The 25,180-nt window shown below is 38.3% G+C and overlaps 1 protein-coding gene across 8 annotated transcripts in view; it reads left to right on the top strand.

The window, feature by feature from the left end:
• The window catches only part of MBNL3 (muscleblind like splicing regulator 3), a 127,759-nt gene that overhangs the window by 75,851 nt on the left and 26,728 nt on the right, over window positions 1-25,180 (top strand). For all 8 annotated transcript variants that reach the window (XR_004479901.2, XM_033416218.2, XM_033416217.2 and 5 more), the window contains one exon: window positions 19,590-19,754. Coding sequence is in view for 7 of the 8 variants with exons in the window: in XM_033416218.2 (XP_033272109.1) it covers window positions 19,590-19,754 (165 nt within the window). In the remaining variant the exon portion in view is untranslated. The remainder of the gene's footprint in view (window positions 1-19,589; window positions 19,755-25,180) is intronic.

The raw sequence follows: 25,180 nt of genomic DNA, 5'->3' as shown, positions 1-25,180 counted from the left end.
TTCATTCAACAGACATTTATTGAAAACTATTACTTGTTAGGCACAGGGCTGAGTACTGCACAGAATACAAAGTTATGGAAGATATGGTCCCTGCCTGACCTTTTAGTATGAAGCTGCTTGTGTTATGTGCCATAAGCCAGGTACAAACGAACCACTAAAAGAGTCCAAGGGAGGAGGGAGGGCTGGGATTATATCCAGCTTGGTGGTTAAAGAAGTAGTCATGGGAGAGGTACCGTGTGAGATAGTCTTGGAAGGAGAGACAGGAGGACATTCCAGGCAGAAAGGACAACCTAAGCAAAGACAGAGGGGAAAAAACTGTAGTGTGGATTTGGGGAGTCGAGTGTTAAGTCAGCCTGGCTGAAGCATAGAGCCTGTGTTGGTAGAGGAGTAGCCTTAAAAGGAAGTGAGGAGCTTGAACTTGATTTTGTAGCGCTGAGGAATCTGACAATTTTGAGTAGAGAAATGGCATCATCAGCCTATGCAAGATGAATGAATAGAGCAAAAGAGACTGGCCACAGGGGGACCTCTTAGAAAGCTGCTATTGAAACTTAGGAAGCTTCATATTGAAGGTATGAAATGATAAGAATTTGAATTAGGGGGTGGCCGTGGGAAGGAGAAGCCAGTGATGGAGTTGAGATGCTGCTCAAGTCAACATGGTTAAGTAAGAGGGGGTTGGTTGAAATACTACTTCCACCTACTGCTATTGTGTTCACCTTAATATCCAATTTCATTGAATTTGAAATGAAGATTTGTCATACTTTTTTTTGGTTTCACATTAGACGGTGTCTTGTTCACCACCACAGCTTTTGTGCGTAGCACACATAGTAAATATTGGGAGCTTGAAAAGCGTTCCCTGAATGAAACATGAGCTTGTTGAATCGCTTTGACAGAGGGAGAACCAATATGGGCTCCCCTGCAAGGTGCCTAGTCATCTCTCCACCTGCATCTGTACTTCTACTCCCAGTTCAGTTTTTACCTAAATATGAATGAAAATTGTATACACCCATGTGCCAACTTTCCTCACTCAACCACATTTTAACCTAGATTTCATGGCCTACAGATTGCTGATTTTTGTGAATTTAATTCTGTCCCTTGGCATTATAGAAATGTTCATTGGCCAAACGCCTTGGATACTCTCCAAATTTAGCATTTGAGTGTTTTTACCCTCTATGTGGATTTTTAAAAAATTTACTGAATGGCCACTGTTACATATTATTTTAAAGTAATTAGTGTGATAATCTAGTAATATTCAAGCATCATTTTCTGCCTTAAAGTATTTGAAGTTGAATTTTACAGCAAGTGGCTAGCTTGCAAATAAAGGTATTCTTGGAAGCATGATTAGCACTAATAAGGTCATTCTGAGTCAAGTACCAGGTCATAATCTGCAGAAAAGGGTTTTGTGTAAAAGGTGACTGCCTAATCCAGTAAAAATATATATTTAAAGTTTAATCAATAATGATTGATTCGAATGTACAGTGATATTTAAAAAGTCTGAAGAGTTTCGGCCTAGAAAGGCAAAGAAAAATTCTTAGAGAGAGAGCCTGTGCATTGACTTTTTAAGATAAACTTACCTAGCAATCTGCTTTTTAAAAGAAATGGGAAAGTAATAAGAAATGGGAAACTAATTTCAAGATGGAATTTAAAAAAGGATTTCTAGGCTTATGAGCTGTACCTTGGTATTTGTGCAGTCAGCTCAATCTCTTATACCTTCTCCATCTTCATCTCCATTTGGCATAGTGATTTCTGTTTTTCAGGACAGACATCCTGAGGCCTTGGGTGCAATCCTTAGTAATCGAGATGTGATTCAGGTTTGGGCAACTGACTCTACTTCAAAAATAAGAAAAGTACCTGGACCATTTTAGAAAAATGTTTCAACAAAGAAGGAAACTTAAAATGGTTTTAAGTATTTAGCAGCATTCAGCTGATGTCATTAATAGTTTACAATAATATCCATAATTGTGACTTGCATATTTTAATAGGCAACTGACAGCTAAGACAAAACCAAGACCCTCTTTCACTCTTCCCAAATTCTCAAGGCCTCACTCCGGTGGCACATGACATTTATTCCATCTACGAAATATTGCTGATAAAATGTATTTAATCATATTTCACTATTCCTCCCCCAGATCTCCTATTCTCCTCACTAGAGAAACACTTAAGGAAAAAAATGACATTACTTCCATGCCGGAGATTGTAGAGAAAAAAAGAAGAAATTCGGAGACACCTATTTGAGAAAAGCTTTTCATTCTGAAATACTTCAGCTCCAATAATAATGTATTTGAAGCGAAACCAGAATGAAAGTGTAATGAATAAAATAACATACTAATGAAGGGGGGGGTGGTGATAGAGAAAGTGAGACTCTGCCAGAGAGAGAATTATTTGTGCCATTTTTATCACACATTATAAACTCCTTGGCTTTCCTTGAAGCAAAAATGAAGAGCTGTGATTAATTATGGCTCAGAGACGTCTCATTCTCCCCATCAAATTTCTCCTCCTCCTCAATAGCACCTCTAGACCCCTAGTTTAGTCACCTTTGATTTCTACCCCACTGTTTTCCTTTGATTTCTATCCCATAATGTCAAGTGCTAGAGCCCCTCTCAGCAACAGTCCTCAGGCCTCTGCAGTTGCAGAAGAGATAAGATAGGCAAACTCCTTGTGGGCAGGTTCCCTGCCCTATTCATTGTCTTCCATAGTATCCAGCAGTCTCTTTTACCGAGAGGTGCTTATTAACCAGTGTACTTTCTTTTATCAAGCAATAAGAACAATGCAGTTCAATACATTTTCCTCTTTACAGTGGTTGCCAGAAAGCACAGAGCTACATTTAGGGCCCAGCTGAAGCAATTAACCTTATCTAGATTTTTGAAGTTTTTGAGGTAATTATCACCACCTTCCCCATTATATCACTCTTACTCTTTAGGCCCATGATAATGGTGTTTTTGGAAGTGTGTCTTTCCTGTAAGTTGTTTCCAAGCCCTTGTGGAAGAATGGAGTTGTATACCTAGTGAGAGGGCAAGGGAAGGGGCTAATTCTATTTCTGAATTTCTTATTTACAGCTTATTAAGCTATTTGAGTGTTTTTCATTTAGACGTGCCAATGTATTGCAAGCATTATGGTATTGCAAACTGGGGGCTTCAGATTTAAATAGGCTGCCAGTGATAGAAGTAAACCGAGTACTGCTGAGACTATTCTTAATCAGAAAGGAAATGATAACAAATACTTGGAACTCCTTAGCCAGGTATTTATTTTCTTCACAATGAAAAGGACAAAGTGTTGTATGGGATGTCCTGTTTCCTTACTGCATCACTGCAGGGTACAGCGGATGAACTTTGTATTTGGTGCTTGCTTTGAGGTTTGGGAGTCTATCAATACTTCACCTTTTGGTTATCCATGTTGAAATGCTGTGGTCAACATTGGGTTGTTTGCTTATTTGATGTGAAAAGTATTTCCCTCCTTTGAGCTTGTCTTTTTTCCAGATACCTTTTTTGGGGGTGAGGAGAAGAGGTAGTACTTTCAAATGAGTGTGGTTTCTGCAGTGAGTAAAGGTATTAATTTATTAGAGAGCCGAGGAGAGTTTACTAGAAAATCCTTTATCTGCTTAAATTTGGGTATGTAGCAAACATTTTGAAAAACACTCTGGGGAGATTTGTAGAGCAAACATAGGCAACATGTAATACAGAGCTCTTATATACTTACCTTTATAACTAATAGCACTACTTTGTAAACAGAAAATGAATGTGTTTTCTAGGAGTAGTAGAATAGAATCTTGAGAGGTCCAATCCTTTTTTTGTGTGACCTGGACTGGCCTTCTTTTATACGACTGCTAACATCATTACTGAGGTCAGAGATGTGGAATTAAGATATCAAAACCCCGTCTATATGACCTTTTAGAAACTGATTATCAGCGACATAAGAAAATGCTTAGTAAATAGCTAAATCTATTGTTCCATAAGACAGCCATTCCCACAGTGTTGGGAAAGTGTTGGCTGACTCGCAGCACCACCTTCACCTGGGTACTTGTTAGAAATGCAAATTCTTGGGCCCTACCCAGAACTGCTGAATCAGAAACTTTGAAGGTGAATCTGACAGTCTGTGTTTTACAAAGCCCTCCTGGTGATTCTGATGAACACTCAAGTTTGAGGACCACTGGTTTAGAGAAAAACCTAACAGTCCAAGAGAGTATCAACTAAAGATAATGTTTCTCAGTTTCAGAATTCTCAGCACTCTGGCTTATTGTTTATACTCAGATCTGGTGGAAAGAAAATGACATCTGTTCTGGAAGACTTATATATCTTCGGGAAACTTATTATATTTCTCTCCCTAGGGAGCACCACAGTGCTTATTAGCTGAGATAAGGCTCTGAGACGTACTGCACGAAAGAGCAGTTTACTTCTGTTACGCTCAACATTTCTCAAAATTCTTTTACCACAGAAACCCTATTTTTGTGGAGCACATAGAAACTTCCCATTGAACATCTCATCACAGGTAGCTGGACAAGAATAACATTGGTGTGTAAATGTGTGAAACCAAGAAGAAAAAGATTATTTTAATCACTTGTCTCTTGTAACCCTTTGGAAGGATTAGTGACTTTTTTATACCCCAAAAGGTCTATTGTAGGTGTTACTAGCTGCCACAAGTGGACTTTCAAAGTTTTATATGCAGCAAGTGTGGGGACAAAAAGGGCTTATATATGTATATAACATATATAATATATATTTGTATATAATATATATTTATTATTAGTTCTTTACAATAGAAATACATATTCAATATAATTTTCAGTACAATAAGAATATTCAATGTATAAGTATATATGTTCCAACGTGTTTCACATTTATATGAGTCAATCTTGGCTTCTAAGCAGTTGGGCCTGTTGAGATGAAAAATAAGAAAATCTGTTCAAATAGTTAGAAACAGTTTTATAATGAGATTCATTATTATTTTACCAACTTATATAAATAATATTCAAAATCCCTTTGCTATAATTAATTACTTGTTAGTATTTTAAGCACCATTAACATCTTCTCTTATAGCCTAAAGCTTGTTTTGCTTTATCCTCCTAACTTACCAGGAAAAAAATGACTTGCTTGATTTCTTTATATCCTTTTAATATGTGTTATAAATAAAATATAACAGCAGTTTTGGCAAAATTAAAATATAAAAAGTACCAACCAAAAAATGTGACGCTCCCAAGTTTTTCATATGATAGAGATTACTTTGAATGTTCTATTCATTATGATTCTAAAGTGAATTTTCATTATGTGAGATCTTAAAGTAAGAAGCTTGTGATGGTAGAAAAGTGCCTCTTGACTAGGTAAACTGGTCTTCTAAGTAGGCACTGGCTTATTGCCAGTTGTAAAGGGAGCAATAATTCCTTTCTCTTTTCAGTTATTTGCAAGGATAAGATTAAAGCTTGGATCTGCTTCTTTATCCTCTGCTCTTTCACCTACCATTACTACTGAGTTGTGGGAGCAGCAACTGTAACAATATCTGGTTCTAAGAAGAGAAGTGTCCTTGGTTTTCTAACATTGTATATAAATTCCCTCTCTAGACACATGATAATTTATATTACTCACAAAATCAAGGATTCCTCATATAATAGTGCATTATCTTCTGTGGGGAGGTAAAATGGTAAAACATAATTTGTAATCTATTGAATTTTTTATACTTAATTCACAGCAGCAATTTTAGTTCTAACTAACTAATAAAGAAAATAAATATTTTTTTTTTTACTGATTTTACTTCCAAAGCATACTAAATTTCACTTTTTCCCTTTATTCTTTCAAAGTACTTATGAAGTATGTAGGGGCAGGAATTATTCCTAGAAAAACTGATTAACAGAATTGGAAAATAATTTAGCCATGATCTAAAGGTAATTAGAATCCAGGACACTTAAATCCCAGTTTAGCCCTCTTCCTAATAAAATGCTGCATTCGTATTTAGTAAAATACTGCATTCATATTAAAAATTTAGATTTGTTCCTGCTTTGTCTCAGAATAAATGTGTTAGAAGTCAGAGTATGAACTGCCTGCAACCTGATTCCAAACAGCTGATTCATTTCAACTTTGGATTTGTTTATCATTATTATTTTCCCCATCAAATTGTCTTTAAAAGTATAAGTACCCTTTTGGATTCTACACGTTCAATTGTCTAGTCACTTATATAAGATCTAGGTTCCCTACTACATCATCAGCAAATACCTAGAATATTTTGTCTTTTAAAAGCTGTGGAAAAACCTAAATGCTAAGTTAGAGTGAATAGAATTGATATGTTTACATCATGTTTATATGTTTACCTGATGCATTTACATGTTGATTTGCATTTGAAGTCTTTAGTCTTATTTTGTGAATAATGTTTACTTAACCAAAAATAAATTGACAATATAGAAAAGAAAATAAATAAACATAACTTGCTCACAGGCAGAGTTGAAGCACTGAAAAAGTCAAATCCTAGTTTCCAGGCCCACAAATCATCACCCCATGTTGCACATGGGGTGCATGTGTTTTATACATGCACCCATGTATAAGTTTATATATTTTTATACATTCTCTAGTCATTTAAGTCAAATCCCCACTAAAACTGAGCTTTTGGTGGCGTAGTCTTTTGTGAGATGGTATGTATGGTGTGTGTGAATCCTTATTTGTCTGTTCTTTGTGGAATGAAATGCTTCAGAAGAACACTTTGTACTTCTTTGTGATAAGGTTGATCTTTTGTCATCGTTTGGGATTTTCTCTGCTTTGTCATAGTGTTGAACCTACAGCACCCAGACATTTATGGTCTGAGTAAACCTGCTTCTAAATGGCACTGCCGTGGTGGTTTTTTTTTTTAAGATTCTTCTTTTAGAGTGGTAATAATAATAGTCACAAAAAGGCACACAACCAACCCTTTCATTGAGCCCCACTTCCATCTGTTCTCTATGTCCATGGGGTTTTGCAGGACTGTTACTTTTGTCAGGCCATGGTCATTTGTGCTTAAGCTCTTATAACCCGACTCCTGATTCCAGGACACTGCTTCTCCCAGACCAACTGGCAAAATTCTATCATGTAGACATTTGCTAAAAAGCTGTGCTAAGAGATGAGATATATGTACTAATTGTTCTGCTTTGGTTAGGATGAAAGACTTCATAATCCGTTTAAAGCACTTTGAACAGTGCCCAGCACATGGTAAATACACAGTAAAGTTATTCGGGTGGATGTGGTGTAAAAAACATTGGACACTCAGTTATCTTGTCTTATTCGTTTTCAAGTCACCTATGATCCCCAGGTGCTTAACAAAACATCCCACTTGGCATACATTTATCTATTAAATAGTTTCTAGACATACCTAACGGCCAGTTGGTATGCAATCTTTATTATAATCTTAGAAGGAAAATAGTGACCCAACCATTAGAAATATTTGAACGAGCTCATTCCTCAGTTTAGCACACCATGGTGTTGTGAGGCATTAGTGTACGGGTTAGGAATGTGAGCTGCAGACTCAGTCCACCTGGGTTCAAATCACAGCTCTGCGACATTTGTTCTGTTACCTTGAGCGTGTTTCTTCACATCTCTGTGCCTCAGTTCTTCAGTAAAACACTGACTTCCTAGGGTTATATTGTGAAGACTATATGAGGTAATGCACGTAAAGCACTCTGAACAGTGTCTGGCACATGGTAAATATACCTACGATAAAGTCAGTTGTTATTATTATTCAGGTGGTCATGATGTGAAAAAAAAAAATGCAAACCTGACCACAGCGTTCAATAATTCCCTCAAATGAGTTGTGTCATTATGACTACTTTCATGATATTAATGGAAAATATAATTTTACAAGGGCCTCAACGTGGTCTCTAAATGTGTGTCAACAATCATCTCATGCCAAGTTACATGAGCTAAACCTGTAGATACAGTTATTCTGTAGCCCACTCATAAATGGTCAGAATTAGTTCACATCTGAAGGGTCATTTGACCTTATATACTAGAGTCTGTAAAACATGAAACAAAACAAAAACGGTTAAATGCTCCAGTTACCTTTAGTAGAAAAAGAACTGTGAAATATTGGCACACCGATGTTTTATATGGCCTAGTTTATTTCTCTATCACTTGATCAAATATTTTTCTAGAATAGAATTTGATTTACCTTGTATAAGAGACATATAAACTGGGCTCTTTTTTTTTTCCAGAAAGACATGTTTTCTGAAGTTTTCTAATTTTATTCTGATTTTCAGGGAAGGCACAATGAAGCTAGGGATTTGTTTTATTTTTCCTATTTTTCCCCTCACCAGAATAAGGATTCCACTAATTAAAAGGCAGTGACTAGACCTTAGAAACCTTGTTGTGCTTAATATAGAGGGTTTATGGTTTTAAGAAACACTGCATCCTTACAAGTGCACTGTTCACCCACTAACTCTTCTAGCTGCTTAAACTGACTTGCGGAGAACAATTGATAGATTTTTAAAACTAATTAACTTTCGCTGTCCTTTGCTTTATTTTGTTTTAGATTTGGAGATAGGCATTCTTTGGCAGGGGTCATATTTCAACTTCTTCTCTGTAAAGATATGAGACATTTATGGTTGAGGGATTGATTTATTTTAAAATGTAAAACTTCCATTTATCATTCTATCTTCTTTAAACAACCCCATTTCTAGTTACATTGTTTGTGGATGGCCTTGTTTAGTTCTTTAAATACCAGGAACAGTTTCATCATCATCAAATATTAACTGCTCACTGAAAGCAGAAGGTGAGTTTAAAAAGGTTGCTATATTTACTAAGACTGAGAGAGGATCATTTTTAAACATATTCTTTAAAAAAGTAGTCTCGGTAGTTTCATCTAGAGCATTGTCAGTTCTGTTCACATCTCTGAAATACATTTCGGATGAAACTTAATATATTTGGTAAATAATCAGGCCAGGCAGAATAGATCTTTATTTTTAAAAGAGAAAGAATTTATATCAATAAATTGCTTGCTTTTATGTCAGAACAGAAACAAACAGCAACTTGGCCTAATAAAGAATCACTTGGCTAAAAAAAAAAAAACCCACTTTATTTAAATACACAGTGCATTTGGAGTTTGGAGTTTTCTTTGGAGATTTGTCTGATACTCTAAAATGCCTACAGTTTTAATAACAAGTTAGCATAAAGGTTTCAGTAAGGCTTTTGGTGATAAAAATATATTTATCATTAACGAAATGTAGAGCTAGTCCATGCCTCAAAGCATTTTAATGCAGTCCATGTCACCAAGTAAACCTTTCTGCTTGGAAATTGCATATTTGGTATTAGTTTGGTAGTTGGGTAGGATTGTGAGAAAAATGCGTATTTTAAAGTGGATACATTTGGCTCTGGCGTTTGAAACATGATTTCTACTTATGAATTTAGCAAGACCCTGTAAACAACCATTTGGTATCATGCTTTTAAATTTCTTTATCTGAAAGAAAACTTATGTCTAGCAAAAAAAAAAAAGGACTGATTTTTATCTCTGTGCCTCTAATTTCAAAAATGCAGAGGTAAATCAATAACCGTATCTGCCCTTTATATAACCTCTGGGTGGAGGGGTACATGGCTGGCTCTAGAGATGTAATTATTTAATTTATTCTTAGCAGCATACTGAGCGTTGCAAAGATAAATTGTTTACATCTGAACAATAATCAGTGCCTTTCTCACCTTTTACTCCCCTTAAGTTTGCAAGATATTTGTCTACATTTAATTCTTCTTTGAAATTTTCTTTTTGCTTGGAGACAGGAAATTTAACTTTGCCAGGTGGAAACCGCAAGGTTTAAGTTTAGTGCACAACTAAGACCCTTAGGAATTGGAGGGATTGCCAAATACATTCCTACTTCCCAAGTTTTAGTGCCGTTAAAACTCACTTGAGACCCTTAAGTCATGGAAAACCTAAGGTAACTGGCATGGTTTCAAGGGATAGAAGTCACAGTGTAGGAAAGCCAGTTAGACAGAGAAGGCTTGAAGTTGTGATTTCAGAAGTTACCTGACTGAAGCATTCAAACAAAAGAAGCAAGGCCCGGCAGCCATTTGGAAAGCTCTGGCAGAACTCACAGCTTTGGCAAGGAGCGCTGGGAAGCTGACTGTGGGATCTTTCTTTGTAGCCATCATAGGAAAAATCTACATCTTGTTAGCTGTGCAGAGATCGAGTATGGGCAGGAGTGTTCAATGTCATTTCAACGGACGATCCAGTTCCTTGGAGTTCACTGTATGCCATGGGGCTTGCTTTGAGCTTTAGTAGGAGGGAGTTGAATTAAATCAGTATTTTCATAACGATTCTCTAACGAGATATGTTAAAAGGTATTTTATGGGAAAAAAAAAAGAGGAATGGTTTCTGCGATTGAACTGTGTTTCAGTTAACAGAAGTCAGCAGGTTTCTTTACTCTAAGACATGTGAGGGGGAACCTTTAGTATGCTCCGGTGGACTGTTAATCTCCAAGAGGGGAATAGAGGGTACCATTCCTTACAAGTATTTCACCAGGAAGCTCAGTTTCTGAGGCTCCTCTCTTGGGAATAGTGGTCTGTGGTACACAGACTGAAGGATCTCTAAGAGCCTTTCCAGCTTTAATGTTTCCATGACATGTTGTCTATAACATATAAGCTTCCCCAGTGAAGTACAATTTCATTCTCTCTGACCTTACTAATTCTGACTCTTTGATAATTCCAACAAAGGAGACTGCAATCTTAATAAAAAATAAATTCAGGATTGTGTCTAATAACTGATTCCTAAATGTTCACCATTGCCACTTTTGTGATATACCTGTTCTGTCATGTGGGGCTGTTATGGATTGCCATTTTTGCTGAGTATATTATTTTGTTCATTAGAATTAACCATGCCCCTCTACATCTCCCTCTCTTTTAATATGAGTAATCAAGGGTTGACTGAAAAAGACATCTATGCAAATAATGGCTATTCATGCCATTTTTTGCAGGTTTTGAATATGTATCTGCATCGATCTTATGTGTGCATGTGGAAACATAATACTTAAGCAGATGTTTTCCTGGGCTTTAATGGATGACTTTTGCTTGAATTTAAGAATACCACCGACAGGACTGAAGAAATTAAGGTTAACCTGTCCCCCTCTCCCTCCCCCCACTAACAAAAACCTTAAAAACATAAAAGCCTCATCTTCCTGTAATAACTCATATGTTCAAAAATGTATATGAATTTAGAGTCAGGAGTTCCGGCATGGTGGTCACTCACCACACCCTCCCCCATCCCAGTTTAAAGGAGGAGCTCCGGCAGGCAGGCATCAAAGTCATTTGAATATACAGTTGCGCCACGGTGGTTGGGAAAGTGGACTGGCTGACTGGGTAGGGAGACGTGCGAAGCTTTTGGTGGGAGGAGCCAGGGGATAAAAAATTGCTTTCTCCAACAGTCAACTTCCTTAAATTCCTTGCAGCTGGTCAGGTAAGCTGGGGCTGAGAGTGCCTTCTGCTTTGCTCCGGGCAACTGAAGGCCTAGTAGAGCCTGGGCTGATTCCATAGAGGGGGCTGCTTATGACCTTAAGGTAACGGGATGAAAATGGGTTTTTGAGGATTTGACTTTATTTAGCTCAACTCACAAGGGTGGAGAATAGATAGGAAGAGGGTTGCCGTATAATATTTTGTATGGGGCATACTTATCCTAAAAAATTAGTCCTTGTTCATTTGAAATTCAAATTTGATTGGGAATCCTGTGTTTTCATTTGATAAATCTGGCAACCCTAGATAGGATCCCAGGCAGAAGCCCTAGCTGGGAAGAAAGGGTGCAAGCAGCCGGCATCCTTTTTGTCCTGGTTCCAAATCACTGTGGTTAGTGACTGGATGGGGTGTCCGGAGAAGGAAGCCGTGAGAACCCTGGGAGCCAGAGATTTGACTGCCTAAGGGCCAAGGGAGAGACCCCTTTATGTTGTTTTGTAACAAAGCCTATGTAGTAAGTAGCTTCTTGAAGTTGCATGATTTTGTGTATTTGTTTTCTTGGAGTAACATTCAATGTCATTCTTTTTTTCTTTCCTTTTTTTCTGTATTTTAATGACATTTTACACTGGCAGCCATCAGCTACTTTAAAGACAGCGTCCGTGAATCCTTAGCATTGGAAACGACTTCTGACTTTCGGTAACTCGGCACCAGTGTGCTTCAGTTGTCTTTGGGTTTTAATTTGATTCTGGTTGGCTGTTTTGTAAACAGAGATCATACATTCCTGAGGAGCATATTATTGAACAGATATCCAGTTAATATTTTTCTCAAGCAGTTGAAGGTATTTGATTAGACCAGAGGGGAAAAATTGGGGGGTGGGCAGGAAGCAGATCTGGGGTATTGGGGAGGCAGGCTTGGTTTCACTATGGCCGCAACTATGATTTTTGGTGTTATTTGTTCTTCAAAAAATTTTCAAGCTAATGATTATTTGAAAATAAATGTTTAATGTGAATGCAGCTGAACATGGGTCTTAAAGCACAGCGGGAACATTTTTCTTGTAAGAAGTCAGCATATGCAATAGAGATGCACAAGAAGGCTCCACTCCATGTGATTATCCTGAAGCCACCTTTGTCTCAGTGGCTTCAGGGAATTTGACTTGCAGCTGGTTAGAGAAATGCAGGGTGGGGATGGAGCAGTTGAAGAAGGCAGTTTATTCTAAGCTGACCCTAGAAATGCAGTGCTCCCCCTGGGCAGGCCCAGGTGCTGATTAAATGTGAATCTGCTGCAGGTTCCTTTATTCTGCTCTGTGGGCCGCTATATCCTGGGGGTTCTTGTGACCACAGACCCCTGGGAATTAGACCAGGGTTTGTGTCTGTGCCTCATGGGTTCCTAACATTTCTGATTCAGTTATACTGAATTACCAGGATTTTTCAGCCATGATGATCACACACACCCCAGAGTATATATTCATAGAAAAAAAATTGTTACGAAGTAGCTATTTTCTGGACCTGAATAGAATAACGGTTCATTTGCAACAGAAAACCAGGAACAGCCTCAGTCATATGTTGCCTCTTGTTCTCTTCTTGGAGGAAGAAGAAAGAACTTAGGAAAGGAAATGGCGAGAGAAGCAATTAGGCCTCTAAGGCCGACTTAGTGTGATGCCCTATAAAATTATTCTCACAAAGTTTATTCATTCATTCAGCAAACTTTTATGGAGTGGTCACTATTCACCAGGCACAGAAACAGACCTGGAGGTTCAAAGATGAGTAAGATATAGTCCTGCCTTTAGACAAACTCAAGGTGGAATGGGGAGATAGGCATGCAAACAATGTATCAATGTACACAGTGATAAGTGCTATGATAAAAGGGAGTACAAGACGCAGCTGGAGACACAAACGAGGGAGAGGGAGAGGGAAGTGGGGGTGGGGTGGGGAGAGGGGTTCAGGAAGATCTTTACAGAGAAAGAGTCATTTGAAGTGAAAATCCATATTGGGTAGTGAGAGTCTGCAAACTTGGCTTCTGTCCTTACTGAGCTGCTTGTTAATTAGGACAAGCCATCTCATCAATTTGGCCTTCACTTTCTCTGTAAGATAAAAGTGCACAGATGTTCCTTAAAATCCGGTTCAGCCCTAAATGTTCCGATTCTGGTAATCAGGTTATCTTAGCGGGCTGCTGCAGAGAACAATGGTGTGATTGTTGAGCCTACTCCTCCCTTCATCTTTTGGAGGTCACCACTTGCAAGATTTCTTGAGGCAGATAGGCGAGAAAATTCTTCTGCCCTCCTTCCAGCTTCTTACCTATTCAGACTTGGTGTCTGGTTTGCACCGAAGTCATTGCCCTGTATATGTGTATATGGGATGTCAAGAAAGCAGAGTTCATGAGTTTGGGATTAGCAGATGCAAACTATATGTAGGATGGATAAACAACGAGGTCCTGCTGTACAGCACAAGGCGCTATATTCAATATCCTGTGGTAAACCGTAATGGAAAAGAGTATGAAAAAGAATGTATACATATGTATAACTGAGTCACTTTGCTGTACAGCTGAAATTAACATGACAGTGTAAATCAACTATACTTCAATAAAATGTAAAAAGAGGAAGGCAGAGTGCAGCAGAGATGCAGTGCTGACTGCAGTGGGGGAGTGCTTGGCTGGCTCATTCATTTTGCCTTCAATAAACTCAGGAAATGGTTTAATAAAGACTTTTTTAGAGAGAGTCATGGACATATACACACTAACAAACGTAGTAAGGTAGATAGCTAGTGGGAAGCAGCCGCATGGCACAGGGATATTGGCTCGGTGCTTTGTGACAGCCTGGAGGGGTGGGATAGGGAGGGTGGGAGGGAGGGAGACGCAAGAGGGAAGAGATATGGGAACATATGTATATGTATAACTGATTCACTTTGTTATAAAGCAGAAACTAACACACCATTGTAAAGCAATTATACCCCAATAAAGATGTTAAAAAAAAAAAAGACTTTTTTAAAAGGATTTTTTGTCTGCATCCCAAATTTAAATTAAAAGTTGTATGCAAGATTTTAAGGATGCTTTTTGTGCGTATATGTCAATATTCATAGATGGTACAATACTGGAGGATATCCATTTTTATAAAGACAGAACTCTAAGAGGAAGAAAGTGGGAAGTTTGCCTTTACTATACTGATATCTGGCTAACACTCAGTTTATGTTCATGTTGCCTCACTTTTAGCCATTTCAGATTGTTCCTAGCCCTTAATAGGTCCGTGATGGTTGTAGGAACCAGGCAACCTACTACGTATCATTTGTAATTCTAAAATTACTGTTACTTCCTCTGAGAAGCCATGTCTATGCATATGTAAGTACATTTCAGTGGGGCAGTATAATCAAGAGGGTTTTTCATTTAACACATGATCATTAAAATGAAATAACTTTTTTCATAGAAATCAAATCATCTCTTCATTGCCTTTATTTAACATTTAACTCTTAACTCTTGATAGTCTAGCAGAGCAGTGAGATGTCTTTGAAAAAGTAATCCAGTTACCACTGTATTTGAGAGCTTTTTCCCCCCATAATTCCTAATGTATTTGAAGAAGCAAGTCATTCTGCAAACAGCTGTTCCTGTTAATATACTGGTGATTGACAAAGGGTAATTTTCAGCTTCCTGGGGTCCTTTTCTTATTCTGATGGATGGTAGAGCTTTCTCTCATGAACATAAAAAAAGTACACTTCACAGGGGGTTTCTACCACCAAGTGCCCGGGAAGTCTTGTCTCTGACAGACTCTCACTCTCATAACTCCCAAGACTTGGGTGGGATTTGAATCTCTACAATGCTACTTTTCTCTTTCACTCAAGTACTCTTTGTGCTCATTTGTGAAAAGCCTGAAGGTAGGAAAAAGGAAATAGATTGAATTTGGGAGGTTTTATGAATGCTCTGCAACTTTTTCCTTTGTCTGTCATCAACTTTTTGATGTATTTCAGAAATTTCATTGGTCATTTATTCCCCTGCTGCTTTTCGGGTGCTTTTTCAAAGAGAGTAGATGGGAAAGGGGAGAGGGAAGCTTCATAGATATACTAGTGCTTATTTCAGCAGAGAATCACTTTCCCATTGAATCACCTTGCTATTTTCTTGACTCCGTATCACAGTGAAAAACCCAATGAGGCCAAAGGAAATGGAAAAGGAGTGAAATTGAGGCAAGCCTAAATGAGCTTGCACTCTAATCTCTTCAATGCTTTAATTTTGTGTGTCTGTGGAGGGGAGGGAGAGAGGTTTACACATCTTGACCAGCCTTAGCTGCTGTTTTTAGGATAGAGCCAGCTCTACCAGTGGATGGCAATTTTCACAGGTACGACATTTAGAGTCGTTTATGACATGGTGTCCTACTTTGCACTGAGCACATGGCAACTCTGAACCTGTGGCTCTAGAAGGAGGGCTTGGACAACATTGACTTGGCTTGGGAAACACAATGGGTGATTTTTTTTCAGCGCAAGATGGTTTCTGGGCTGTTATAGACCTGATGTGATAGGGAGTCTTGTGGCCCATTCAAGAGTGCTTAGCTGGCCTCAGGAAAACATTGGAACCTTTCTACTCCATAGTCTCTGGTTTTCCAAAGGACAAAAACAATAAGTGATTACATACTGTGCTGGGCAGATCCCTCCTCAGCCTCCACCCCATCCCATTCATACTTGCTTACCAAAGCCTTAATCCCCTCCAAGGACTAAAAGCAAATGTTAGCAAACGTCAAGAGCAAAGTTTGCCACCCTCTCCCCAGCTCCAATGAAAGTATTTTGGCCTGTAATTAAGTTTGGGCATCTTGAAGAATTAATACAGGGGAGATTTGTTATCACCAAGTGTTGTGCATATAAATATATTATCCTGAGTCCTAAAGTCGTTTTGAAAAAACTTGAGGGGCTTGGCTTTCTTTTGAAATATTGTGTTCCACAGATAACATTGATGTTAAATTATTTGTTCTCATCTATTGTTTGGATAGAAAATGCAGGTTGTTTTTTTTTCTTTATAAGCTTTCTTTAACATAAGAAGCAGTCTCTGGTAAGGTAGTGTTTCTGTGCATTTGCATTGTTATAGAATTAAATGATGGATTCTGTCATTCAGAAGAGAATGCTTTATAAATCAAGTAAAATCTCATAACTAAGATGAATAAGTTTTTTAAAATCTTATGCTGCCTCATATTCCATACTTTAGTTTTAGAGCCTAACTTGATGTAATTTTTAAAGTGTAATTTTTTTTCTATTTCTGTGTACCATTTTTGATTTGTAAAAATGTCATTAGTTTCCCAAGAAAAAGCTTAAGAAAAGTTATTATATATAAAGGACAGTAACATAACAGCACAAAGGCAGGTAGCAATTCTTTATCTGTAGATTGGCAGGAAATGTGCCAAATACACCATGTTCTCTCACTCCCTTCCATTCTCCTCTCCTCTCTGATGACATTCAGTGTAAATGACGTTAAAACTCTAAACTGTAACAAATGGCAAAAATCTTAAGGTATTCCTTTTCCTTTTTTTTTTTAACTGATCTATTGTTTGGAATTCCTGAATGTAAGAGAGAGTCCTCATCTAATTTTGGGGGCGCAGGGAGTGGGTTACAAATTGTGTTCTGTTTAAATGTTTATGGTTGTGTTTGCCACTTGTCTGGGAAAGCTATCAAGGTGGGTTTGTGATCCTAAGGCAATCCTGCTCAGCAGGTGCCTGGTTTCTTTTTTCAGGGCTGCTATGCAACTGTCCCAAAGCCTGGGAATTGGAGCAATGGCCCTAAATGCTAGTAGGCAGCAAGAGGAAAGATAGTCTAAGGAGAAGGAAGGTCAGGACTAAGTTGCTTAGACCTGGTTAGGGGGCAGGATTTCCAAATGCAGCTGCAGGTAGTGATAAAAAAGACCTGAAATTCAGAAGAGGGGTCAGAGGTAGAGATAGAGATTTAAGATCTGAGCAATTGCAGTGAGAGATGAAATTTTACCAGCACTTCATTTCTCCAGGGGAAAGAGATTAAGGAGGAGAGCAGAGGATTTAGGACTGTACCTTGGGGAAATCTTTAATGTTAGGGTGTGGGAGGAAAAGAGAAACCCCGGAAGTATAAACTACCATGCTTGGCCCTGGAAGCCACCAAGTGTCACTACTTCCCCTGAGCTGTTAATTCTGAACCAGATAATCCCAGTTATACTGGGTAGAGGGTGGAGAATCTGGGAACTAAAATCCTTGTGACTATCTTTGCTTTGATGCAGGTTGTAGTAGGTGTAAAAAGAAGCTTATGGGGCTTCCCTGGTGGCACAGTGGTTGAGAGTCTGCCTGCCGATGCAGGGGTCATGGGTTCGTGCCCCGGTCCGGGAAGATCCCACGTGCCGCGGAGCGGCTGGGCCCATGAGCCATGGCCGCTGAGCCTGTGCGTCCGGAGCCTGTGCTCCGCAACGGGAGAGGCCACAACAGTGAGAGGCCCGCGTAACGCAAAAAACAAACAAAAAAAAGAAGCTTATGTTTTCTCTTAGGGGGGACATTACTGGGGGGAACCCTCCATTACCGCAATTTTTAGCCCATATAAGGATTTCCTTATAGTCCTTATATGTACTAAAATTATGTAGCTGTTTCCTAGGCTACTTAATGAGTTCAGGAAGACTGGGTTCATACCACCCTCAACTCTTACTACCAAGAAATTCTTCCTTTTCCAGGATTTCCAGAGAAATATAAAAGCACATTGAAACTAAGGTATTATTTGATTTTATAAATAATTTGATTAAAAATTTGATCAAACTGGAGAAACAACAGGACAAGCCTGACGGAAAACAATAGTGGCTTCCTTGACTTCTCAAGCTATGTTTTAAGTTATACTCAGCTTCCTGCCAGGGGAGATAAAATAAAAGAGCCACCTCGTCCCACTGATCTGATATTTAAAAGAGCAGTTGCAGTGCATCTGGTTTTGCTTTATAGGTAACTCTCTAAAATTTTGAAGGACACACCTTGATTCTCAGTGAAATTATAGGAATGCTTGGATAACAAGATAACTAAATATGGAGAAGTGATTACATAATCCGTTAAGGCATCATAAATAGGGAAAATTCGTAGCATGTGTTGAAAACACTTGATGAACTGACTGACTTTCTCCTGGGAATTCGGGTGGCCTAGCAACTTGCGCTCTTGGGTTCAAAAAAAAGTTGCCTTTTTTTCCCACCCCTCCCTCCAGTAAGCTCACGCACTATGAAGGATCTTAGCAACTGTGGGAAAAAGAATGGCTTGCAGTTGTGCTTATCTTAAAAGGATTATGGCAGACCTAGTAATCCAAATGAGAGAATCATTAGCTGCTTTGCCCAGTGCTCAAGAGTTAAACAAACACAACAGGTCACATTTGAGAATGTGATAAATACCTGTTCAGTGACATCCTTTGCTACCACATAGTCAACACCATAATTATCAGCCATATCAGCATTTAGGTAATACCAAACGCATGTTTGGTTCCACAGGACTGACATATGATCCTGTCTGGAAGTGCTTAAACCATCCATAAAACATTTGAATACCGGACACTCCCAAGTACACTTTGGTCTCAATTATCCAAGTGATCCAGGGCCAGTGCCTCTGGAATCTACAGAACAGCATAGCCCCAAGGTAGAAATTTATTCTTTGATTAACAAAATATCAGTGGATTTCAGGATGTTTCTCACATTGTATGGATTCAGGAAAAAACTTTAGAGCCAAAATTGTCCAGAATAATGGATCTAAAAGTTTTAAGATACATTTATGTATATATATGTAACATTTTCCCTCAGTTTTCCTGATTGTATATGTAGATCCACACCCTAAATCATATTTAACATGCATGATGTCTCACGTTGGGAAATTTTTATATAAATCTGTAATGTTATGATGATACACTATTCCTAATGTTTTATATTTTAAACATAAGTTGATGCGTATCAAAGTAGAGCAGAGCAAAGTGGCTAAGAGAATAAGTTCTGGAATCAGACTAGACTAACTGGGGTTTAGTTCTGGTTTTGTCACATGTTAGCTGTGCAAGCTTCTCTCAGTCTCAGTTTCCTCACCTGGAAGATGAAGATTATGAGAGTATCAGTCTTAGCAGCCTTGTATGAAGACTGAATGCATTCATTCAAGTAAAGTACTTATGACATATACATAAGTACATCACATATGCTAAGAGATTAATAAACTTTTCTTATTTTCTTAGCCACACCAGATTTTTAGAAATATTAATGTAAATTCATCTAATCCTTCATTTTCAGGGTCGGTGTGCTAGAGAGAACTGCAAGTACCTTCACCCTCCACCGCATTTAAAAACGCAGCTGGAAATTAATGGACGGAACAATCTGATTCAACAAAAGACTGCTGCAGCCATGTTTGCCCAGCAGATGCAGTTTATGCTCCAAAATGGTCAAATGCCATCACTTGTAAGTCACAGTGCTGCTTTTTCAAAATTGCATACGTATGTCTTTTATTTTTTAAGGATATATATCTACATTGGAATAACCTTGCAGGGCCTTTGGGAAGTTAGTCACCAAAGGATTGAGGATGCAGGCTGATAGGTAATTGACACTACAAAGCTGCTGTGCACATGAAGGGAGCAATCGGGTGCGTTGGATTTAAAACCTGGGTTGCAGGAACCATGAATGTAGTTTATAGAAGAATATTAATAAAGGAGCAGGGACATTTTAAGAGGAGGAAGAGGTTTGATTATTATTACATATAACCCTTTTAATTTTAGGATATTAATTCAAACAAATTTCCTTGCTCTTTGATGGTAGTTTTGTTGTGACTTTTTAATAGACTTTTTATTTTAAAATAATTTTAGATTTAAAGAAAAGTTGCAAACATAGTACAGAGAGTTCCCATATTACCCCTCACCTGGTTTCCCCCACTGTTAATATCTTATATTTCCATGGTATATTTGTCAAAACTAAGGAACTGACATTTACACATTACTATTAACTGAACTCCAGACTTCATTCAGACTTTACCAGATTTTCCATTAGTGTACCCTTTCTGTTCCAGTGTCCAATCCAGGATACCACAGCGCATTTATTTGAATCCTGTCTCCCCTCTCTCCTCTGGTCTGTGACCATTTCTCAGTCTTTCCCTGTTTCCCATGACCTTGACAGTCTTGAGGAATACTGGCCAGGTAGTTGATGGGGGTTTTAACTTAATCTAGCCACAGTTTCCCTTTGCTGAAATTAATAATATTTTGGCGTCATTCTAGACCAATGTCTAGTATTTGTGTGGATCAGTGAGTTTAAATGGATCACCTAAAAAGTAATTTTGTCCTACGGAGAATTCATCTTGTCCTGATACCTTAAAATATAAAGTTGTAGTTTGGTCTTAGAGTTTTAAGGGGGAATTGAAAACTGTCCCTGGCTACTGAGTTCTTCCAGGTCTCAAATTTAGTTCCATGGTGTCTCATTCTAATTCCAGCTGGCCTATTTCCTTTTAACCATTATCCGGATACTAATTTGAAAGGCTTATGTTTTCTTTTTTGTAACCCACTTCATTGGTGACTATATAATGAACACACTGAAAACTGAAAGATGTATATTGTATTTAGATGCAGCAAAAATGTGGGAATAGGTCCATCTGCTCTCAGCAAAGTGTATCTCATTAGAAAGTTGTTTCTCAGAATTCAAGGACATCTGTATAGATAGGGCACTCCTTAATTGGTACATCTTTATAGATAATGCAAAAAGCAGGTGCTTGAGGCATTGACAAGTCACTAAAATTTTGTACCATGATACTCTTTCCAGAATGTCTAGAAAATTTTAAGTAGCATAAATAGATTTCATGTTTTACGCTATTCATTTGCCAAAAACATTTGCCTTGGAATTCAGTGCTGATTAATTACATTGATAAATTCGTTCCCAGAAGGTCACCAGTGAGCTCCCTGGAGTTCCCCTTTGATCTTTAGTAATACTCTACATGGTTGAACTCCTTCAAACTCTGTCCTTAGCTTTCAAACACTGAAGTATTTCAGTTTGTCCTTACTCCTGAAGGGATAAGGAAGAGAAAGTGTTCTAGATACTGAGAATAGTATGAACAAAGCCACAGAGAAATGAATATGCTTGGTGAGTCCAGAAAATGTGAGTAGATGGGGAATAAAGCAAGGGAGCCTTTAACCCACCATTACTCCTCTTGGCCTCTTGTGGGATGTCCCAATTTCAGACTGAGCAAAGAATAGGAGCCAGATTTTATCACACACCTGAGCCCAGCATTTCCTATACAGCTGGAGCATATATTTTTTCATAGGTCAAGGGACATCAGTCAACTACCCTATTTCAGGGAATCATAGAGCAAGGGCCTGGGGTAAAATAGGGGTAAAGACAGAAGGCAGACTATTCATCTTCCCTTCAGCCTCCAGTCAAGTATCTCCATGCCAAGTCTCAACCCTTCATGCATTATTGATTAGGGAGTGGCTTTTTAGAGTCCAGTGAGAGATTCATGGAGTTTTTCAGCCTCTTGTGCTTTCTAATTTGATCCTCCATGCTTTCTATAACAGAATACATTTCCCTTTTTTCTTCAATGAGGGTAATTTCAGGCTGCAGAATATGACTGATATGACTCACAGGAATACAATTTATTTTATAGCATATCACAAGACACAAGACATTGCTTAGAAGACCCCAGGGAACAATTGGAAATTGCTTTTCTACCTTGTAGATTATTTAACAGTAGCTGTTGTGATGTGATAAACTGATAAAAGATTGATTTCTGTAGTTACTCTGTGTACAAAAAGCTAACCTCGAGATGTTTGATATGATCTTCTCTTGTGGTCTAGAAAGCTGCCTTGTGGGCATGTTGTAATTGAGCTAGTGTGAGCAATTTTAAGTGACATTTACCAGTCTGACTTGAAAGAACTGTTCTTTATTATGGATCTTGATTTTACTATGGAAGCAATGTATAATTTTACTTCATTTCCTTGGTACCTACTCTTCCCCAAACAACTCTCTATCCCTTCTAACCGCACCCCCCTCCCGCCCTGATCATCTGATTCTTTTCTCTAAAATATTCAAGCTTTTGTTTAAATTTCCAGTCCTGCTGTTTGTCTGGCTGCATATTAAGACCCATTTGGTATCACTGCCTTGAACCTCAGGTCTTCCCACAAAGCACACTTTGATCTGTTTCTAGGATAACAGAAGAGCACATCTGCTTTTGGAAAATCGAGTCTGTTTTGCTTATTATAAGCCCCCAGATAAAGGGAACGTCAACCTAAATGTAGCTAGAGAACAGATTCTGTTCAGTGTGACTGAGCAATGAATAAAAGCCACACCTAGTCAATTCGGGTAGAATGCTTGCTGTAGCAGGCAAGTTTGTTCACTGTATCTAACAGGTCTAAATTGACATTTGCACGTATAAAATTCCACCTCAGAAAGCTCTTGTTAGCTTTATTGAGGAAGTTTAGCAAGTGAGGCAAAGGGTGTGACTCCCTAGTATTTTTCAGTGCAGTTTAAGAGAGATAGTTGCTGATGTTCACAGCAAAAAATTGTACAATTAAGAACTCCCCTTGGCATAATTAAGAGGCAAACACGAGCACTGGAGAAGAATTTTAGGGCAAGCAGACACATTGGATTCCAACTCTCAAGCAAAGCTAATGTTTCAAAACTTCAGGTCTTTTCACAACTTGGAATCTTCATTACAGAAAGAAATTTCCAAGGAAGGATTCTCACTGCTGGATGTAATATATGCATGTAAAAGGTGGATATGATGTTAGAAGGCTATTAAAAATATTTTTGGCTCAGACATTTTGTATAATCTAGACCTGTCTATATCTAGTAAATTCCTTTTGCTTCTCTGTTTGAATGTGATGATTCACGTGGAACCAGTTCTTTACACGCAGGTAAACTTGACCCAGTCGGGTGTATTCACCTGATGATTCATACAGAGATTACTGGATCATCCATCACGGTGTGCCAAGTCCTCTGGTCTGCTGTATGCTTTTCATGACTTGCATTCCTGTGGCCAAGTCATGGTGTTCCAAACCACAGAGGCTATAAACACGGGACTTCAGTCTTTTTATCACAGATAGAATCAGCTCATGTCTGTCTGGACCCTCCCCACCTTTTTGCATCATTTTTACAATTCTATTTACCAAATATATTTCTCAGAAACAAGCTTATATGTCTGTCTGACATTAATATAGTAAGGAATGAAGGAGATGTAACACTTCAGGACCAAATGGGGAAAAATAGGAAGTTGCAGTAGATAAGAGGAAGGGAGATATACTAATTAGTGAATAATTTCAGTATTTTTAGGCTCCCGTGTTTTGAATGTTTTTCTTCTTTAATTAAATAGGACCTCTAAGATATTATATTACTCCATGCAACTTTGGACCGGGACAGATTTAAGTGAATAGAAGTAAAATTGCAAAATATTTATTTACTTTTTAACTTTCGAAAATATTAAATGATTTTGTAGTTAAAGATGAAAGGATAATATCCTTCCCTCACCAAGATACATTCTACATTTTGCATATTCATCCAGAGTTATAGTTTTTCTAGCTCACATAACCTAGTTTGATTGACTGAAGTATATATGCTATCTCCCTGTTGTCAGGGCTCTTCTATTAAAAAATTATCATTAAAAAGGTGAGCAAGACATTTTGTAGATTTAATGGAAAAGGAAATTCTATCCATTTCCCAGATTACCAGTCTCATGGTCAATACAGAAATTACAGTGAATTTTAATGAAGATTCTTCAGTGAGTCTCTCAGTTTACCTACTCATGAAACGATGAATGACAACCTTTACGTCTTTCATCTCAATGTGGTGACATTCGGTGTTTTGTAAAGTGATTTTTGCAAAATGTTCAAGTCAGTGGACGACGGGCATTATGTAATTATAAGATTAATATGCTCTTGATATAATTATGACTGTCATTATCATGTGAAATTCCACATTGACCGAGGTTGAGCAGATCATATCACAGGAGTGTTTGGAGTGATACCATGCTAAAAGCCCAAAGTTTTATCAAGATTTTACTAAGTTTTCTAAAAAATTAGAAAAGATTTTACTTTTAGATGTAGCAACTGAGACCTAATATTATGTATTTGTTCCACAAATTGTTCCCAGGTGTAGGCTTACCTTGAGGTTAGTGAAGGCTCAGGGCCCCTCATTAGCGTGGTGTCGTGCCAGGGCCCCGGGAGGAGGCGTAGCAATGTGTTTACAGTGTGTTTGTAAAATTTGCCAAAGATATTTGTGTATCCTTTGTTCTGAAGGCCTAAACTTGGGGCCCCACAGATCCTGGATTCACTCCTGATTGCAATTACTTGTCCAAAGTAGAGTAGTTATTCAGGTCCTTTCCCGAGGCTGTGCATGTCACACAGCTTAAAGCTCCTTTTAGAGTAAAGCAAAATAAATCACACCAGCTGGAGGTTTGCTGCCTTGCCCCACTCGGCTTAATAGACAATGTGAAATCTGTTTATTTAAAAAGTGAAATGAAAATGCTGTACTTTTGCTGTCAAACAGAGGGCATTTGTACATGATATCTTTACAGTGCGCAGCTTCTTTGATAGTGAGGAATCTCAACACTCTCCCTTTATCCTCCCTCATATATTCCCAGGAGATAAATTAAAATGTAATCTCCTCTAGGCCCATTTTGTGTCCTCCTCTGGATCTGGTTAGCTCGGTTGGTGAGAGGCTGGTGCTAATGAGACCGTGTGGGCCCGTTAGCTTTCCTGCTTGCGGTCACAGTCTAAGCTCCAGCAGCTACCTCAGCATGGCTTGCCGTTCATCACCAGTGAGGTGAAGGCAAGGAAGTTGGGAGGATCTGTGAAAATCGTTTTCCCTGACGGAGGATAAAAAAAATCACAACAGCAACGAGAACCAAAGCCAAT

Source organism: Orcinus orca, chromosome X, assembly GCF_937001465.1.
Source record: "Orcinus orca chromosome X, mOrcOrc1.1, whole genome shotgun sequence".
Taxonomy (NCBI): domain Eukaryota; kingdom Metazoa; phylum Chordata; class Mammalia; order Artiodactyla; family Delphinidae; genus Orcinus; species Orcinus orca.
Note: the sequence above shows the minus strand (reverse complement) of the source record. Positions and strands in the feature narration are given on the sequence as shown.